This window comes from Dama dama, chromosome 4 (genome assembly GCF_033118175.1).
Source record: "Dama dama isolate Ldn47 chromosome 4, ASM3311817v1, whole genome shotgun sequence".
Lineage (NCBI taxonomy): Eukaryota > Metazoa > Chordata > Mammalia > Artiodactyla > Cervidae > Dama > Dama dama.
In genome coordinates this window covers 41,111,342-41,131,904 of record NC_083684.1, presented here as the reverse complement: position 1 = coordinate 41,131,904, position 20,563 = coordinate 41,111,342, and the positions used below count along the sequence as shown (strand labels likewise).

The following is a 20,563-nucleotide window of genomic DNA, read 5'->3' as shown; positions in this document are numbered from 1 at the left end:
AGGTCAGGAAGCAACAGTTAGAACTGGACATGGAACAACAAGACTGGTTCCAAATCGGGAAAGGAGTCCATCAAGGCTGTATATTATCACCCTGCTTATTTAACTTCTATGCAGAGTACATCATGAGAAACGCTGGGCTGGAAGAAGCACAAGCTGGAATCAAGGTTGCCAGGAGAAATATCAATAACCTCAGATATGCAGATGACACAACCCTCATGGCAGAAAGTGAAGAAGAACTGAAGAGCCTCTTGATGAAAGTGAAAGAGGAGAGTGAAAAAGTTGACTTAAAGCTCAACATTCAGAAAACTAAGATCAGTCACATCACTTCATGGCAAATAGATGGGGAAACAGTGGCTGACTTTATTTTTTTTGGGCTCCAAAATCACTGCAGATGGTGATTGCAGCCATGAAATTAAAAGACGCTTACTTCTTGGAAGGAAAGTTATGACCAACCTAGACAGCACATTAAAAAGCAAAGACATTACTTTGCCAACAAAGGTCTGTCTAGTCAAGGCTATGGTTTTTCCAGCGGTCATGTATGGATGTAAGAGTTGGACTATAAAGAAAGCTGAGCGCAGAATAATTGATACTTTTGTTGAACTGTGGTGTTGGAGAAGACTCTTGAGAGTCCCTTGAACTGCAAGGAGATTCAACCAGTCCATCCTAAAGGAGATCAGTCCTGGGTGTTCATGGGAAGGACTGACGCTGAAGCTGAAACTCCAGTACTTTGGCCATCTGATGCAAAGAGATAACTCATTTGAAAAGACCCTGATGCTGGGAAAGATTCAGGGCAGGAGGAGAAGGGGACGACAGAGGATGAGATAGTTGGATGGCATCACTGACTCAATGGACATGAGTTTGGGTGGGCTCTGGGAGTTGGTGATGGACAGGGAGGCCTGGTGTGCTGCAGTTCATGGGTTCGCAAAGAGTTGGACACGGCTGAGCGACTAAACTGAATTCCCTTATTCCACACATGTACACTTCACATATGTTCATAAGAGGACATGTCTTGAATCATGGGAGTTATGAATTATTTGAGGTTTTCAAGGGTAAATCTTTAACATCAGTGAAGTCACCCTGTACAAGACTGTTTACTGCAGTGATATTTGGGTTTAAGAAAAAAATCCATAAGCGCCTTTTAGAAAATAAGATCAGAAATAAGTATTTTCTTTAAGAATGGAAATCAAGTTTTATTCATCAAAATGCTTGCTAACTAGATTTTGAAAACTAAAGAGAAACTTGAGAAAAAGTGCATTTCACTTTGATAAATCACACTCTCAAGCTTTTAACATCCAAGGAAAATAATACAAGTGCTAATACATGTTGTTCACATCTGAGTTCTGCAATTTAAATTTTTAGAATTTTTTATTTCAAATGCTTTTGAAACATTCAAATAATTAAATCTTAAAACAATGGTTAGTGTGAAAACTCATGGTTTTTAAATGTTATTGTAACCTTACTAGGCTTACTGCAAAGTCTGTCTTGAAGGTATTATTCAAACATAAAAGTTTAATTTATCTGAATGGGGTCAAGAGGAACAATTCATCCAATCGTCTTTCTGCAGCAGTCTTTCCTAATAAGGTGATTCCTGAGAGTTAGATTTCTAAAAATCCAAACACCTCACAATTTTTATGGTAACTCCCCCCTACTTCCACGTCTGCAGAAGATAAAAATAGGGGGTTAGCTAAATAAATCATGGTATATCTGGCAGGTAGAAAGACTATGGAGCTGTCAAAAGCAAGATAGAAGTGTGTTTACCAGTCTGGAAAGATGTCTGTGAGACAGTAAGTTAAAAAAAAAAAGAAAAGAAAAAGTAAGCGGCAGAATGATTTTAAGTGTGATATAGGTCCAATCCTTGTTATAAAAACTCCTGTATACACACCTAATTTTGTTGTCATGAAAAAGGTCTACAAGGATTCATGCTCAACTGTTAGCTGTGCTTGTCCTACAGGGGCAGAATTGAGGAAGAGAAGCACTTTCACACGTTTACTTTTTATTTGCTTCTGTTGAGATGCAGTGAAGCTCAATGGTTAAAGCTCAGGCAGTTTAGATTTGAATCCAAGTTCTGCTATCTACTATTTTCACAATCCTGGGCAAGTTATTTACCCTCTCTGGCCTCAGAGGCCTCATCTGTAAAATGGGGGTGGTAATAGTACCTACTTCAAGGCACGATATGGTGATTAAACAAGGTAATACATGTAAAATACTAAGAAGCTGTACCTGTCACATAGTCCATGCTATTATTTTATTGAAAAACACTGTCTTTACAGTGAACAAATCTTCATGTATTAATGTGAAATCCCAGCCAGTGAGCCCAACTCTACACAAACTATATAAAATACTATATATGAAAGGGGGTGTGACAGAAATAGAAAGCTCCCTACAAAATTCTGACAGTCAGCCAAGCTTGCAAACTACTGACTCAAAACCAGTTGGGTTCCAGTTGGGGAATGCAGGAGCATTCTGGAAGCGGAAAAAGACCATAAAAGACCAGAAAATAGTAGGTCTTGAAGCCCTGGTGGGAAGCCCCGGCTGAAGCTGATTCTGGGGTGAGGGCAGGGTGTGGGCCTGGCATCTTGTTCTGGCTTGTATGCGGGGAGCCCACAAGTAGCTGTCTTCTCTCTCTGCCTGAAGCTACAACAAGATGGGGCTCGTTGGGAGGAGGCAGGCGGCCTTAAGCAAGACACCCAGGATGGCAGCTGAGCCCTCCGGCCCTGCCCTCTATCTGACCAACCACATCCAGTGCTAGCCACGGAGGCGCTTCCCACACAGGGGAGTTAGGGCCGCAAGGCTGAGGAGCTGGGACCAGAGCCCCTGCCTCAGGCCCAGAAGCCCGGTCTCCCTCGCCTGCGCCCAGACGGATGCCATCAGGTGTGTCCTTTGACAAGACCCTGAACAACTTCTGAACAGAAGGGGAGGGTGGAAGACAGTTCCAGTGGGGAATATACTAGTTTCCAAACTTGGGGGAGGAATCTTCTCAGAAAAACCCACAGGCATACAATTAATTCCAGGTAAAGCAGAGACTTCTTAAAGTTAATGTGAGACCCTGAGGTCTGACCTCCCTGCTGGGCAAGATCAACCTGTTTCTAGTCTCCAGCACAGGTTTGAGGCTTCTTGGTAAGGGAGAAATAATTTCAAGCTAATCACATGTGCTCTCAAGCAAGGAAGAGTGGGGTTACTGAGACTGAGGAGGAAGAGGAAAGCCTGGGCTCATGCCTCCCTGGCCCCATTCCCATTCTAGCCCCTGGGACACTCAGAGTCCTGAGGGAGGGCGGCTCTCTCCTCCTCCTAGGGTTCTGTGTGGCCCACAGAGGCTCTGGGAGCGGGAAGCATCCCCCAGCCCTCCCGCCTCCTAGCTGTGTGGCCCTGGCTCCTAGCCCTCTCCTCGGATGGCAGTGACAGAGCCCCAGGTGTGAGCTCAAAGACAGGGTAAGGGAGGAAGGAAAGTGCTCACTGGGCTTCCCTCCCCAGGAGAAGGTGTTTCTTCTGTTCACTGAGCAAACAGCAGGAGCCCAGGGCCCCGAAGTTCATCAGGACCCTGGCAGCCGCAGCCTGGAAGGATTTTGGTCAGTTTGAGGAATTTGCAGGCTACTAATGTTCGAGGAGACCCACAGCCACATGGGTGCCCAAGTTTGGCTGGGAGAGCAGGGTGGGGGCTGGATATCAAGCCCCTCCACTCAGAGCAGGGCTGGGGGAGGTCCCTGGTGCTGGGGGAAGGGGAACATGGGGTGAGGAGAGGGAGGGGATGAGCAACCAGAACCGACAGTGAGAGCACTGTCAGCTGGGGGCCTGGTATCTGGGCCCTTCCTATTCCCCCACAACCTAAAAGGGAGGCTGGGGGCCTGGATGGAACTGTCCCCGCCTCAGCCCCGCCCCCACCACTCCAGATCCTGGTGATTAACAGAGGCCTGCCTGTGGAGGGAACAGGAATTCAGAGGTCTCGGGTCAGATGTTAACCATTTCCAATCTTCTCCAGCGTGGCTGAGGCCAGGGGACTCACAACCCTGACTCCCAAGTACCTCACACATAGGAGTCCAACCTGCTTCAAGTCCTGACTCCACAAGTTACTGGCTGGGTGACCTTGGAGGAGTTACAAAGTCACAAGCCTAGATTTCCTATCCAGTGAAATGGGGCCAATTCCGCTCCCCTCATGGGGCTTTTAGGAGGATTAAAAGGGCTTATTACATAAAGTACGGAGTGTAGTTTCTGGAACTCAGTAAGCGCTCCAGTAAATGGTATTTAGGTTGTGTTTTTTTTCTGATTTGTTTTGTTTGAAAGCCCTTCCGTGCCAGCCCTGCTGCCTGGTAATGCCAGCTAACTAAATGAAACGAGGGGGGAAGATTCAGCTGAGGCTGACCACGTCTTCGGGTCTGGGACAAGTCGGGAGTCGAGAAGGGATGGTGGAGGTGGGCCCAGGGTCCTGGATCCAGAGGAGACTTACAAGACACTGGCCTCCATGAGGGCACACCTGGAACTCCAGCCACATCTCCCGCCTTTCCCAAACACTATGCGGCCTCTCCTATGGGGGACGGAAGTTCTGAGCTGGACTGGACCCTCCTACTTCGCTTCTGTTCTCCACACCTTACACTCCATGGTCCAGCCAGACTAAACGTGTTTAAGGTCCTGGACCCCATATGCTGTTCCCTTGGCAGGAACACTCCCTGCCACCCCTCATGTCCCAACCCCTTCCCCAGCCTCTGCCTTGGACATCACTTCCTCCAGGTGCCCTCCACCTTCTAGAGCACATCAGCAGCTCTTCGTTTGTGACTCTCTATTTTTCCCCCTTGATTACATATACATATATTACTTATTTTGTCCATCTCCCCCCAACTAGTAGGTGGAATGGCCTGCAAAGCCCACTAAGGTATACCTGGCACCTAGACTAGAGCCTCACACTTGGTAGGTGCTCAATAGATATTTGCTGAATGAAGGATTCATTTCTAAAATTGCCTGATGATTGATCAGCTTCCTCCTGTAGTTAGGGAGCTCACTGAGGTGAAGGAGCTGTGGGCCTTGCTTGCCTGTGAACTCCGAGCATCCAGCAGGTACTCAGGTGTTTGCTGGCAGCATGACAACCAGTCAGCTTGACCTTGAGTCTCAGATACCTCACTGCCTCTATGATGAGGGAGGAGCTGGACTCAACCACCTTGGCCTCATGAAGAGGCTGCCGCCCACCCACACGCTGGTCAGGATAGACATCTCCACCCAGGAAAACATTCTCGCCTGAGAAATTCAGGGCCCTTTCCAGATTCCCCTTCTACTTTGGGGGAGCGTGACAAGCATGAGCTTAAGAACAAATAAAGGAAAGATTTCTCCCTCAAAACAAAGGATGTGACCACGTACTTAAAACTGCTGTCTCTTAGCACAGGGCCAGGTGGGAAGCAGGAACCCAGACGGGATGGGTCTGGTAAGGAGACTGTTGGGAGAAGGGAATGGTAGATGAAATCCAGAAGAGGCTCAGCAACTTCAAGACACAGAAAAGCTGACATCTCAGTACTCAGTCACTGTGCTGAGATCCCAGGTAATCCTCAGTCAACCCGGCAATTAAGCTCCCAGGTATGTACCTAACAGACCCGCCTCTACAGTTTCACTTTAACAATGGCGTTCATGCAGCACCAGCTGCAATGGCCAAAAAGATGGAAACGTCTCAGATGGCCATCAACAGCAGGAGTGTGGATGGCCCCATGACGAATACTATGGAGGGATGACAGTCTACCACGACCACATCCAGAACTATGCGAGAATCCCAAATGTGCAATGAAAGAAGCCAGATCCAAGAGGATATTCAGTTCAAATATAGGCGAATCAATCCATGGTATTTGAAGTCCGGACAGTGGTTTTCTTGGAGAGGGTAGAGATGGGGAGGGAAGTGGCATCTGAGGTTCTGATAATGCTGTTTCTTGATGTGTGTGCTATAGGGACACGGGCGTGATGTTCAGTTACAGTGGTTCTTTGAATGGAGATGGTTCAGCCTCAGGACAGAGGACTCCACTGCTTTGGGAAGGACTCCACTGCTTTGGGGAAAGAGGCCCTTCTCTCCCTCCTCCTCCTCCTTCATCATTCTCCAAACGCTCTGCAGAGCTATCGTTTCCTAGAAACTCAAGCCTGTGGTAGGCCATGCCTTCCTCATGCAGCAGGGAGGTGAGGGCACCCTGCATGGGTAACCTAGGAACAGAGTGCCGTGTGACGAGGTGGGAAGGGAGACTAGAGGTTTGAGACCTGCTCCCCAGGCACCAGCTAACGGTGATGAACGTCAGGCTTTGGCAACCAACCCTACTTGGCTGCTGAGCCAGGAAGGCAAGCCAGGTGGGCTAGAAGCCCCAGTTCCCAACTATTCATTCCACAGAGGCAGATTTATTGGGCATCATGGAATCCCCTTGGGTATAAACTCTGGCCTTACTGCTGACTTCCCTGGAGACCTCTTGCCAAGTTTCTTACCCTCATTTTACAGCTGAGGGGGAGATATCACCACCTGCGTGGTAAGGCACTTATAAGCATAAAAAATAACTAATCTTAGACAGTCAGCTCCTCCACGGCAGGGTCTTAGTTTTGTTCATTTTTTTAGCCACAATTCAAGAGTAGTGCCTGATACACGCAGCTGTTAAATACATGTTTACTGAAAAAAATAACATGTAAATAGAGGGCCTAGCCCATAATGGCAGCTCCAAAACAAAAGGCGATTTTTATACAAGTTGAAATAAACAAAACCATTTTGAAGTTAACTCCTGCTCGGTCAGATTTATTACCGAACTTTGAAGTTTCCTACCAGAGCTAATGAGGGTTAGCTTTAATCTTACCCAACACTGACTAAAGGTGAGTTGAACTTGTGCAGGGGCCATAATGAAGTACTGGATTTCTTTTACTGTAATTAAGCTGCTTCTCTCAACCGTTCACCATGAAGGATGCATAGACCACTTGAAGTCACTCACTCTTAATCACTGCACCAATACCATACAACCTCCTTCTTCCCACATCGCCTTTGTCTTTGGTTTTAGACCACACTTGAAGGCAGGCAGACCCCAGACTGTGAGGTTGGGGCAGGGGAATATTCCTGATCTACCTCCTTCCAGATTAACCTCTCACTCTTGGTCTCTGTAAGCCTGGTTTCATCTGACCCAAGCCCCCATCACTAGGACACTTAAGAGACTGCATTCAAGCTGGTTCCCTCTGCAGGTGTGTTTCTGGAAAACTATGATGAAAAGGAATAAATGGTTAAGTCCTCTTGAGGTAGAAGGCTGCTGTTGGTGGGATTTGGTGCTCCAGCATTGCACTTTTTCATTTCATCCACCTCCCACTTTCCGGTGGTTTAAAAAAAAAAAAAAAATTCCAGGAAACTTGGGAGTCAGAAACCTCCATTCAAGACCCATTGAGTCACTGCAGAGATGACTCTGGTGAAGTCACAACCACTGAGGTTTCATCTGTAAAATGGGCAGAACTTCACAAGATTGTCATAACTTTTGCAAATACCTTCTGGGACCTGTAAGTAACAGGCCCTGGGCATAGACCTAGAGGTGAAAGTCATATCTGTGACCCCCCAAGGAAGCCCACAAGTTTAGCCTAGGGAATTGAATCCATTAAGCTGTTCCTGTGTTTCTCCACCTCTAAAACCTCCAGCAGGATTGAGATACAGTTTCTGAAGTCCCAGCTCTGGGATTAAGAGCTCAAGTTGTTTAAATGTACCTCACCGGCTTCAAGAGAATGTCAGGAGGATAAAGCAAGCTCAGAGTTGTGCAAATGCTTTGAAGAGGAAAGTGCACATACAAACAAGGTATTAATTATATCAGATAATGTCTTTGAGCTCAACTTCATAGACACCTGTGAAGTTCATAACCCGGGGGCAAACAACAGGGGCAATTGTTCCTTGGCTATAGGGAAACTGTTGTCTGCTTGGTCAAACTTGAGAGTTTGTATGTACCCTCAGGACAGCCCTTTCAACATGGCTGGAGCCAGGCTGGGGCTCCCACGTACTGAGGACAGGGAGATGGTTTGGAGGGAGGGAGGTAGAAAAGATATCAGCTGTTGAGGACTAAGGGGAGAAATACCTCTATTTTTTTGCTGCAGAGTCCCAATTTATTGGACAAATTGGGCCCAGAAACTTGCTTTTATTTAAAAAGAAGGCAGCATCCCATTTCATGGGAAGACTCCTCTAAGAACTCGGCACATTGCAGGGAGCTCTGCTCAAGGTTAGCCAAGCACTTTGACCCACCTTTTGTTTTATAACCCAGGTGTGCTCCTGGCTTGAACCCACCCTTTTTACAACCATAAACCAGACATCCGAGAAAGCAGAATTTTCTCAAAAGGTTTAAAATGACTGACGTCACTGAGAAGCAAGCACTTGGCAACCGGACCGTGAAATCGAAAACCTGATCACCACTTCCCCACAACAACCTCAAGTGAAGTGACAGTTAATCTGATATTTCTTCCTTCAGTAAGAAAGATAAGGTGCAGACTACAGTCAAAGCTATAGCCTGAAAAAAAAAAAAAAAAAAGCTATAGCCTGCTCTCCCAGAGTGTAGCTGGAGAACTTGACAATGAGGGGGAGGGGGTACAGATTTGGCAGAAGTCTGGTTAGCAATAAAGCTTCCTCAGGGAGCCGGAATTGGATTTGGGGCCCTGCCCAAGTTAACATTTTTACAGGTTGGCTGAGCTGCAGTTTGTTAGCCACTCAGTAATAAACCCATGTGCAAGAATTTAAAGTTTATGAGGCATGGCCTCTTAATGCTTCTCCTCAGCTCCCTGCAGTCAAGAGTTTAAGGAGCTTGGCCTAGCCTGGGTGTTAATTGTTTTGTCAATCTGCAGAGTTATTTGGGAGGGGGGGGGGGTGTGGAAGAAGGAAAAAAGGCTACCACAGACTGTAGGCCCCCAATCCTCTTTTGAAGAGACAAGGGAGAGCCTTTCTGTCCCCCAGCCACCCCCACATTCAAGCTCTGGGAATCCGAACCTGGGGTGAAGGGTAGGCTGATGTGGAATCAGAAAAATGCTAGGTGGCACAGGTTTTTAAATTGCTTTGAAAATTTTAACTGTAGATCCCCTACCCAGAAAAATCCACACACAAACTCTTAAATAACTTCACAGGTTAAGGATCCTCTGGACCCCAAGGATCCGGGGATACACTTGTTTAAGAATTTGGGTTTGAGCTGTTGGAGAGCCCCCACTGTCCTGGATGGAGGGAAAGAGGCCACCATCTGCCCCTCAGCTGCCTGAGTCTCATAACAAGCTGGTTCTGCTCATCAAAGTACCCACCCCCATCAAGTTTTTAAACTTGAGGTGGGGGGGGGGGGCAAGTAATTGTGAGATCAAAAATGAGCTTTGATTCCCCATCCGCCACGCCTACAGATGGAGACTTTCCGGCTTCTGGATCTCCACTCCCTCAAGTACCCTAACATTCCAGTACCGAGACACTGGGGGTCGGGGGTGGCCCCAGGGCGTAACGGCCCCAGTTCAGGTGTGCCAGGCCCAGTTTCCAGGCTGGCTGCAGGGGCGCAGGCCCTCCGGGAAGGGCAGGGTTAAGAGTGCATTCCAGCTGCCGGGGGAGCAGGGGGGCGGGGGGAGGGAGCGCGAAGAAGAGAAACAGACCGGGTCTGTCTGTCGGAGACACAAAGCGCGGTACACAAAGGGGGCCCGGGAGGGGCGAAGGGGGCTGCCCGGGGCACGGCTCATCCCCACACCTGCGCGGGGGCTGGGGAGGAATGTGGACTGCGCATTCCTCCACTGGGGCCAGCAGGGGAGAGCTTCCCACGTCCAGGCGGGGAGAGTAGCCCAGCCGCCCCGCACCCTGAAGGAGGGGGGCAAGGTAAGCCGCCGCAGAGGGACAAGGAGGGGCTGGACATCAGAGGGCTCAACGCTTCCCGGCCTCTCCCGTCGGCCGCCCACCCCTCCTCAAGTTCCCGGGATGCTGTCTGCGCCTCCCCCACACCTGAGGCGGCGCCAGGAGTTGCCCACGGCAGGCTGGACACCCCGCGTGCGGCCCCCGCCCCGCAGTTCCACGGGCGGGCCCGGGGGCGGGGGCTCCTTACCTTTCCCCAGCGCCCGGCCCGGCTCCAGCTCCGCGCCTCGCGCCTCCAAGGTCACTTCAGCTTCCCCGAAGCCTGCCCGGCACGGTTCCGAGGCCGCGCGCGGCAGCCAGTAAACCTGCGCCTGGGGGAAGGAGGAAAAGAGGGAGGCTGGGTCTCAGGCGTGCCCGGCCCTGCAAACCCATCCCGGGGAGTCCTCACAGGCTGTCCCGGACAACCCTGGGCCCCACGGAGCGCAGCCCCGCGCTCTCCCTGACGCCGCCGCCGCGTGCGGACCCCGCCCGCCAGCCCTCTGAGGAGCGTTCCGGCCCGGGACAGGGCAAGGCAATGGAGTACCTGGAGTAGGAGAAAGAAGCGGAGGAGGAGGGACGCGAGAGGCCCACCACGGAGCCCCATGGCTGGAGAGAGAGGGGTGAAAAGCTGCCGCAACAGCGGGCTAGGGCTCCGCTAAGCTCAGCGTGAGCCTTCGAGAACCGCGGCCCGCGGGAGCCGGAGGGAGGGGGCCAGGTGAGCGCAGGTAGGTGCTGATTGGTCCAGCGCCGAAAGATCCCGCCCTCTCGCAGGTGGGGCCCTGGTTGGCGCGGTGGAGGCACCCAAGACCCCCACTTTTACACACACACACACACACACACACACACACACACAGAGTCTTTCCCCCTTCCCTCCTGCGTTCTCTTGGCTTTTCTGGAGTTCCTCTCGGCAGGGACCCAGGCCCTGTCTTGCAGATTCTGGTTCGAGAGAAAAACCCCAACCCACCCCCTCCTCAGCCTTTGCAGCACGCGAAGAAAAAGGTTTCTGTGCCTCGCGGCCAGAGTGGGAAAAAGAAGTGGAGATGCATCTGAAATCGGCTGGAAACAGAGGCGCCCCGTTCATGCTTCCCTGAGGCGCTCTGTTACCCAAAGCTTTGATGGAGGCCGGGTGTGTCCGCCCCACACCCGGCGACAGCGCGGGTGCGCGGGGGGGTGGTACCTTCTGCCTCTTTCCAACCTCCCACGTCAGCCTGCTCCCAGGACTCCAGAGTTTAAAACTGGCAGTGAGGTCACCAGGGACCGCATTATAAAATCTGCTACTACTCACGGAAGACTCATTACTTCCCTGGCACAGCCGAACAAATGGAGGCTAGGAGAGAAGATTCCAGAGGTCGAAGCCTTGGTGACACCAAAAGGTGCGAGGCAGAGAGGTGGTTGTTAGCCCCATCACCTCAGGCAACCTCCCCAGTCCCCCTCCCCACGTAAGGTACATAATTAACAATTTCTCAACTTGTGAAAACGCAAGTAAAGGCATTTTTTAAATCGCGACTGTTTTTTATTGGTCTGCAGTACTGAGTATAAACTAAGTGAAAACTGCTGGCTGCGCGGAGCAGTCTTTCCGTGAACCTCCCTTCAAAACAGCTCTTCTGCATCCTTCCCGGGAGCAGACGGCGGAGCTGGGCGGAATTCGCCTCTCTAATGCACACCCAAAGTGTCCTCCCCCTGGCCGCACGCAAATGGGCCCTGGGCCCTGAAACGGTCCTGACTCAGTCGCCCCGCAGTGCACGCCGTCTCCGCACCGAGCTGAGCTTTCCTGGCCAATCCCAGCCTCTTGTTCCCGAAGGTCTTCCCACTTTCCTTAGCTGTCTTGAGAATTTCAGGCTGACTCCTCATTCCTTTTCTCCCTTCTCCCCATCTCACATTCAGAGGTTTGAGGAAGAGACTGGAGGTCTCTAAGTACAGATTTTTTTTTTTTTTTTTGGCCCTCATAAGGCTAACCTGGAAGTCTGCCTGTCTTTACCACAAGGCCTGCAGCGAAGAGGTGGTCGGTTTGCGCAGTGAAGGTGGGAGTTCTCTTTCAAAATGAGCTTTGGCTCTGGGGGCGCACCGCCTGCGCTTAAGCCACCACTTATTAGCGCGGTGGCCTCAGGCTAGTGAAATAACACCTCTGAGCCTCAGTTTTGCATGCCTCTAGTGGGGCTATTGTGCTAACTGCTCTCTAAAGTACTAGGATTGAATGCATTAATGCAAATAGAAGAGGATTAAGTTAATTAACACGTTTAAAATGCTAAACTCGGCACTTGGCATAGAGCAAGTGCCCAAATGTTGCCTGATATTATAGCTTTAGGATCCAGCTCACTGGTCCCCTTCCTTTGCCTCACGAGCCGTTTATCTCCTCTGTAATACCTTCAGGTTCCCCAAACTAAGAGAATAAGAAACGCTGTAATCCTTCAAGTTCACGACTGATGGTAAAGCGAGCAATTGCATCTGGTATCAGGGGAGCGCTCGGTTATCCGGCCTGTGGTCTCGGCAGCTGGAGGTGGGGGAGGGACCACGCGCGGTTAAAACCCAAATCCATTTGCTGAGCACCAGCCCCCCTTGCCTCGCGCCTCTCTCTCCCGTAGGGGTCGCTTTCCGTGCTCGAGGGGAGGTTAGATACCCGAACAGAGGCTTTTCCAGGCGGCGCCGGCCCCAGACTGTACCCGGGGGGCCCCGCCTACCCTCGCCTCGCAGGTTCTCCCGCGCCCGCCCGGAACCAGATGAAGCCATTAGGCGGACAGTTAAACACCAACGAGCGTCGGGATACAGGCCCTAATTAAGTAAACACCCGACTGGAGGGCTGTTGAGCGCACTCATTTCCGTCTCCTTCCAGAGAACTCAGCATTCCGGGCGCGGGAGGGGAGGGGAGCGGAGAAGCTGAGCGTCAGCTCTTCTGCCTGCACCTTGGACCACACTGCTGGCTTCCCTATAGCTCCCCTAGCCGTCCGTTCGTTCATTCATTCATTTAGGAGATATTTGCTGACGGCCTACAGTGTGCCAAGCATTGGAGATACAACACTGAATGAAACAAACACATCTGCAACCTTGGATTGCAGATCCCAGATTGTGAGGGGTGAGCAAAGTAAGTAAATATAGCATGTTAGTCAATATGTGCTATGCAGTAAAGAACAGAATGGGAAGTGCCAATTCACAGGACAGAAGGCAGAGTTGAAAACTATGAATAATGTGATCCGGAAGGTGGTTTTAGGTCAGGATCTAGCGGGAGACAGAATCCAGCTACATGTTGATTGAAGTCTTAGTGAAGGGACTAGAGGAATGGGCAGGGTTCAGGAGTGTTGAAGGTCCGGAGATAGCAGCAGCAGAAAGGCAGCTACAACTTGGAGGACTGGATGGCAAAGGGAGGAAATGCTGTCACTGGGAGTGGGGGGTTGGGGCAGAGGGAGCTGGAGTGTGGAGGACCACCCCTCTCAAATGGAGCTGCAGTCTGGGAGGGACAGGACACTTGCCCAGAGCAGAGCAGGGAGGATGTGTGTGTGGTGGGGGGAAATAACCCAACATCTCTCTCCTTTCACCTTTCATCTTCTGGCATTGTCTCTCATGAACCAAACCCACACAGAAACCTGAGGGCAAGAAAGAAAGAGAAAGGCAGAAAATGGAGGAGGGGCTGATAAGCAATGGGGAAAGCCCAGAGTCCTCCTTGAGGAATACAAACCTTAAGGCAGTGGGGAGCAAATTACACTAGGATAGCTGAAGTACGAGGATTGAATGAATTAATACATACAGATGATAATTAATTAATATTTTTAAAACTCTAAATTCAGCACCTGGCATAGAGCAAGTGCCCAGATGTTGCTTAGTAGTATTTCCAAGCAGAGAAATAAGGCAAAAGGACCTGAGGCAAGAGATTACTTTGGACAGGGTGAAAAAAAAAAAAAAGCAAAGCATGGCTAGAGTGGAGTGAGCTAGTAGGAAATGAGTCAGATTCAGGAGGGTGAGAAGCAAATCTTATAGAGCCTTCAAGGCTATTGTAAGAATTTTAGCTTTTCTCTGAGAGGGAAAGGAGGAAGGCCCAGGAGGGTGTGAGCGGAAGAGAGGTGTTGAAAAGACTGCTGGACATGAGGGCAGAAGCAGTGAGGTCAGATGGGATTCCACTGTAGTCAGTCAGGCAAAAACTGAAATGGCCTGGTTCAGGGTGCTCCTTGTGGAAGGGGTAAAAAAATGATCAGATTTTTAAACATTAATTTTTAATTGAAGGATAACTGCTTTACAGAATTTTGTTGTTTACTGTCTTTAAAAAAAGAAAATAAAAAGTACTGGTGAAGAAGAAACTGAAACACTTGTGCACTGTCGTAGGAATGTAAAATGGTAGAACCACCATGAAAAATAGTAAAGCAGTTACTAAAAAAAAATTAAAAATCGAATTACTGGAACTTCCCTGGTGGTCCAGTGGCTAAGACTCTGCACTCCCAATTCAGGGGGCCTGGCTTTGATCCCTGGTCCGGGAACTAGATCCCATGTCACCTGCCACAACTAAGACCCAGCACAGGCAAATAAATAGATAGTAAAAAAATAGAACTCCTGTATGATCAAGCAGTTCCATTTCTAGCTGCTGCTGCTTAGTTGCTTCAGTCATGTCCAACTCTGTGCGACCCTATGGACTGTAGCCCGCCAGGCTCCTCTCTGTCCATGGAATTCTTCAGGCAAGAATACTGGAGTGGGTTGCCATGCCCTTCTCCAGGGGATCTTCCCAACCCAGGGATCGAACCAGGGTTTCCTGCATTGCAGGCGGATTCTTTACCAGTCAGTCACTAGGGAAGCCCTTCTACTTTTAGGTATGACCCCACAAGAATTGAGTGCAGGGACTGTAACATATTTGTACATCCATGTTCATAGCAGCATTATTTACAACGGTCAAGAGGTAGAAGCAACCCGAATGTCCATCAACAGATGAACAGACAAACAAAATGCTTAACAGGTACAGAGTTTCAGCTTTGCAAGATGGAAAGAGTTCTGTGAATGGATGATAGTGATGGGTACCCAAAAACGTGAATGTACTTAATGCCAATGAACTGTGTGTTATGTGTAGTTTACCACAATTTTCAAAAGTTACTTAAAAAAAGTGATCAGACTCAGCATGTATCTTGAAGGTATTGCCAACGAGATCGACTAAAGGATTGGATGGGGGTGTGAGACAGAGCAGGTCAATGATGACTCCCAGGACTGGGGCCTGAGCACCCAGCAGGATGGCAGTGCCGTTTCCTGAGATGGGTAAGGCATGTGTAGTGGACACTGTCAGGGTGCTGCCAGGCCCCCTGGGATCCCTTTGATGGCTTCTGAATGCCCCCTGTTTGACTTCTGTGTGCTGAAGCTCCCAGCAGCCTGCACATGTGAAGAGCTAGAGGCTTGCCCTTTAGTTACTGGGATCCCTTTTCCCTTGTAAGTAAGTGCCCAGGAGTTCACTTTCCCAGCCCTTAGCCAATAACCAACTGGTGCTGGAGTGTGGAAGCTGAGTGCCCCCACCCCTAAACTCCCAGGGGTAACTTACATCCAGCATTCGTTCCCCTGTTGGATCAGGATGAAGCTACTCTCCAGGGGCTTGGTCTGAAATCACACCCTTACTTGGCTTCTTGCCCTCTTTATCCTGTTCCTCCACTCCTTCACCAGTTCCTCCTGGGAGCCCTTCCGTATTTAATAAGTCCTTCAGGGTTGGCTTCTCGGAATCTCATTGCAGGCAAGGCAAGTTCGGGATCGGGGGAAGATCAGGACTTCGGATTGGGGCATGTTTAAAGGTGCCCAGTGGTGGCATGTTGAGGAGGCTGTGGTTGGAGACACAGGTCCAGGGGAGACATCTGGCCCAGGATATACCTTTGTCACAATGAAAAAGCATCAACTTGTGGAGAGAGACTTGCCCAAGTGGAACCCTGAACTTCAGGCAGGAGCTTCCCATCTTGGCCAAAGCACAGCCTTCTTCGACACAGGTATTTGCTCTGTCCTTGATGCCCTCCACCCAGACAGGGCTGAGACTCTCACTCATTTTGCTCTTTCATAAAGAAGTACACTTTCCCTGGGTTTCTTGTCTCCATTTCATATTTAAATACACGCTACTTACTGCCTTGTGGGATCTCTGGAATTATTCCTTTCCTTTACTCAGACACTCTCCTTCTGCCTCACTCTCTACTATCTCTTTCCCCCTCCTTGAAAGCTCCTGAGGTCAGGGATCAGGACATTCAGAATATCACTTCTGTAGATTTCCTCACAGCACACTACCAGCCAACAGCCTGTGGCATTTAAGTTAGGGTTGGAAGACAGACATCTGAATCTTGCCTCTGAAAACGACTGTCTGGGTGATCTGGGGTGAGCTATTTAATCTCTTGACGTCCTCTGGAATGAGTAATTCCTACTTGGTGGGTGATGGTGAGAATTATCCCAAACTGAACTGACCTTCCCTTGCAAACCTGCCCCTCCCACAATCTTTCCATCTCAGCAATTGCATCCTTCCAGCGGCTCAGCATGAGCTGTCTTTCAGGTTCTGACTCATCTTCTACCACTTGTTCACTCTGCTTTTCCAGTGCTGGCCTCCCTGTGGTTCTCCGAACACACCAAGCGTGGGCCTTGGCACAGTGCTTCTCTCTGCCTGGATCCCCCTTCCCCGGGTGTCCACCCCCCTCTCTCCCTCACCCCTTCAGGTCTCTGCTCAGATGTGGCCCCTCAGGGAAGCCTTCTCTGCCCTCCCTGCATAGACAGCCTTCTCCAATTATCCTCCTCCCTTTTTACCCTGCTTTATTATTTTTTTCATAGCACTTACCACACCCTAATCTAATCTATAGGGTGTGATGATCTATTAGTACATATATAATTTTTTTAAGAGGTAACAGTAATGATTAAGAGCAAGGACTCTGGAGTAATGCTGTCTGGCTTTGAATAATTAATTCAGCTCTTCTGAGTTGTGAGACCTTGGCCAAGTGACTCTCAACTCCCTTGTGCCTCAGTACCCTCATCTGTAAAATGGGATAAGCAAAATAACACCTTCCTCACAGGTTATGAGTTAATATTTGTAAAGCAAGTTGGAAGACAGTAAACGTAAATATTCATTAGACGGTATTGATTGCCACTCTCCCCTCACTTAGCGTATCCTCCCGAGGCAGGGGTTTTTGTGTTTGTTCATTGCTGTACCTCCAGGACACAGAACAGCCTGGCATAAAACAGATACTAAAATATGTATTGACTGAGTGAAATCAACAAGATAATAACTGTTAGGCATCTGGCAGGGTGCTGGATGCAGAGTAGATGCAAAATCAATGCATCTGAGGCAAATCTGACCTGCCTCACAGAGCTGATGTGAAATCCAATGAGCTAACAGAGGCGGGGAGTGTTCTGCAAAGTGTCATATAAATAATACAAGCCCTAATAAAATGAACTACTACCATTTCCTGAGCACGCTCTGGATTCAGATGTTAAATATTTTCATGCATTATCTCATTCTCATCCTCCTAACTCTATACACTATTTCATATTACACATTCCCTTTTCACAGCGGGGGGACTGAGGTGAAATCCCTTGCCCAGGGCCACACAGCTAGGACAGAGGCAAAGCCACGGTGCAATCCAGTTCTGTCTCACTCTAAAACTCATTGCCTGAATCAGTTGCCAACCTGCTATCCACCAATGTTTGCTGAAAGAATGAATCTGAGGAGCAGGTCTTTGATATATTAGGAAGAATCCCACGATATCCGATCTTTTCTCTTAAGAACCTCTTAAAATAAACATATTTGCCTCTGGTCCAAGGTTAAATTCTGAGTCCTCCAAGAAATATTTAGAAAGAGCTTTTCTGCCCATTTTTGGTAGCAAAATTCCCAGAGCTCCACTCCCACATAGCACACTTACAGGGATATGTCCCAAAGACAAGCGGGTTTCTGCAGTCTTTTCTAGGAAGTATCCTTAAAATCGGGTGAGGGCCTATTTCCTGCTCCTCCCCTGCCCTGACCAGTGCCCTGTACAAATGCTTCCACAGTCTTACTTCTTTGGGTCTCTTCCGGAGTGTTCTGGGACCCTCTGTTCTCCCTAGTGATATCTCTGGCCAGCTTCCCGATTTATCACTTCTGAATCCTTAAAGGTGCTCAGGCGGCTGATGCCCAGCCAGAAACCTGCTCCACATACCTTCCTTTTCCCTGAATCTCTGGCAGGGCTCTGCTGCTTTCGGCATTGGTGAATGTTTGTCAAGACCTGAGCTGTCAGTTTCCAGAAATCAGAGGCCAAGCATTTATGTATGCGTGAACACTGAAGGCATGGAATTGATTAATCAATAAGCACTCATGAAGCCCTGAATCCCTGTGATTGGCTAAGGTCTAGAGACTTTAAGATCTGTTCAGTTCAGTCGCTCAGTCATGTCCGACTCTTTGCGACCCCACGGACTGCAGCACACCAGGCCTCCCTGTCCATCACCAACTCTCGGACTTTACTCAAACTCAAGTCCATCAAGTCAGTGATGCCATCCAACCATCTCATCCTTTGTCGTCCCCTTCTCCTCCCGCCTTCAATCTTTCCCAGCATCAGGGTCTTTTCCAAGGAGTCAGTGTTTACATCAGGTGGCCAAAGTATTGGAGTATTAGGAGGACCCAAAAGACCTTAGAGAATATATTAACAACAAAATAATGACAATCTGTTCTCAGAGTCATGCTTCATCCTTCCCTTGAAAGGCAGGGGTGGAAAAAAAAAAAAAGAAAGGCAGGGGTGACCTCTGCAGATGGGGTTTCCCCAGGCTCACGTGAGAGATATTGGTTCAGCCAATAGGCGGCACTAGAGGGCCTGGAGGGTGGGACAAAGGGAAAAGCCAGGGTATTCCTGCTCCTTCAGCTGTCTTAACATGGCTGTGTCTAAGCTAGAGCTACAGCTCCTGCTGTGGGTCCAGGTTCGACCAGACTCTGGGCTCCAGAAACACCACCATTTCCCTCTCTTCCCCCTGCTAAGGGGTCAAAGACTTCCTGCTGCCTAATCTCTAGGTTGTTTCACTGCCTCCTGTTTGGCTTCTCAGCCTCTCCATCACCTCTGCATTAAGTTCCCTCTGCTTTAAATATGCACAGTGGTTTGTCTTCCTGATTGGACCTTGACTGACAGAATAGTTAAAACTTACCCAGTACTTACACTGCTTGGAGCACAGACACTGCTCCAAGTGCATGATGTAAATTAACTTATTTAATTTTACTGTCTGAGGAATGATTATATTTTACAGATGAGAAAACTGAGGCACAGAGAGTTTGACCTACCCTAGTGAGATACCAAACCGGGATATGTATCAAAAACTAATTGCCCAGGAAGAGGTGGGCTTCCCTGGTGGCTTCCTGCCAATGCAGGAGACACAGGTTTGATCCCTGATCTGGGACGATCCAGCATGCCATGGACCAACTAAACCCGTGCACCACAACTTCTGAGCCTGTGCTCTAGAGACCAGAGCCGCAACTACTGAAGCCCGAGCACCTAGAGCCCGTGCTCTGCAACAAGAGAAGCCTCCGCAATGAGAGGCCCCCACACTACAACTACAGTAGCCCCCAATTGCTGCAACTAGAGAAAAACCTAATAGCAATGAAGACCCAGCACAGCCAAAAATAAATAAATAAAATTTTTTTAAAAAAACAGAGGAGGTGATGGATGCCATTCTAGCCCTACTGAATTGGAGTCATCAGTCCATGAGGCCCAGGAATCTGGAGACTTAATAAGCTCCTTAGGAGATTCTGATTACACTATGCAGCACCCCTCCGTGAACTGGTACTCAGGAAACCCTGACCTCATTGGCTGATGAGGACACTAAGATCCAGATCAGCTGTACAGCAAGCTCTGTGGCAGACAAAAACACCGCCAAGGACAGCGCTTTCTGCTACTTCCACTGCCTTCTCCTTCAAGGTCACATGGCTGGCCCTGATGTTTACACTTGCTCTCCCCGGAGCCATCTGAAGGCACTTCTTATTAGAAATGTTTTGGAAAACTCAGTATACAAACAGATGTGTATGCAGGACTGCTGAGTGATTAATCAGTATTTGGGAAGAGAAACAGGGAGGCGGTTTAATTCACTTAATCTCTTATTTTCAGTCTTTTCTGAATCACTTCAGGGAGACAGTTACCCCTCCCTTCATTCTACCTTCCCCATTCTGACTAAGACTTTGGTCCGGCCAAGAATCTGTATTTTTCAGCAGGGGCCCAAAGTGATCTGCCAATTAGAAAAATACAGTCAAAATCCAAAATGTTCAGGGACTTCCCTGGTGGTTCAGTGGTTAAGAATCTGCCGCACAACGCAGGGGAAGTGGGTTTAATCCCTGGCTGGGGAACTAAGATCCCAGATGCCGCAGAACAACTAAGCCCAAGCACCACAGCTACGGAGCCTCAGCGCGGCAACAAAAGATCCTGGACGCTACAACTAAGACCCAAAGCAGCAAATAAATACTAAAAAGCCCCTAAAATCCCAAATGTCCAGAATCTGAATCGACTTCTGCAATAGCGTCAGCCCCACAGGGGTTGAATTGTTGCTGTTCCTCCAATGCCACTGCCATATTCCTAGCACCATCAATAGTGCCTGTCGCACAGCAGGTGCTTAATAAAGATTTACTGAATGATATTTTTCTTGCATTTTGAAAATATATTCTGTACAGCTATTCACTGATCCTCACGATGGACAGAACAGACATCAGAGTCCTCATTTGACAGAAAATGAAACTGAGTTCAGAGAGATGAGGTGACTTTCCAGGTCACACAGTTAATGAAAGGTGTCAGAAGCTCTCTCCATGAAATTCTTCCTTTCCAGCTGATGGTG

The 20,563-nt window shown here is 49.0% G+C and overlaps 1 protein-coding gene and 2 long non-coding RNA genes across 4 annotated transcripts in view; 2 read left to right on the top strand and 1 right to left on the bottom strand.

The window, feature by feature from the left end:
- Nucleotides 1–10,934, bottom strand: part of CDH3 (cadherin 3) — a 44,176-nt gene extending 33,242 nt beyond the window's left edge. Inside the window, exons 1-2 of one of the 2 annotated variants that reach the window (XM_061138815.1) lie at nt 10,770–10,934; nt 10,017–10,137 (exon numbers count right to left, since the gene is read on the bottom strand). In XM_061138815.1, the coding sequence (XP_060994798.1) occupies nt 10,017–10,137; nt 10,770–10,886 (238 nt within the window). In that variant the 5' untranslated portion in view covers nt 10,887–10,934. The other variant, XM_061138816.1, reaches the window with a different exon arrangement.
- Nucleotides 10,431–11,311, top strand: LOC133054129 (uncharacterized). The gene is made up of 2 exons (XR_009692375.1): nt 10,431–10,520; nt 10,781–11,311. It is a non-coding gene; the product is annotated as an uncharacterized LOC133054129 (long non-coding RNA).
- A 3,638-nt stretch (nt 11,312–14,949) lies between these two features.
- On the top strand, nt 14,950–19,261 carry LOC133050665 (uncharacterized). The gene is made up of 3 exons (XR_009691658.1): nt 14,950–15,031; nt 15,495–15,741; nt 18,992–19,261. It is a non-coding gene; the product is annotated as an uncharacterized LOC133050665 (long non-coding RNA).
- The last annotated feature ends 1,302 nt before the right edge of the window (nt 19,262–20,563 follow it).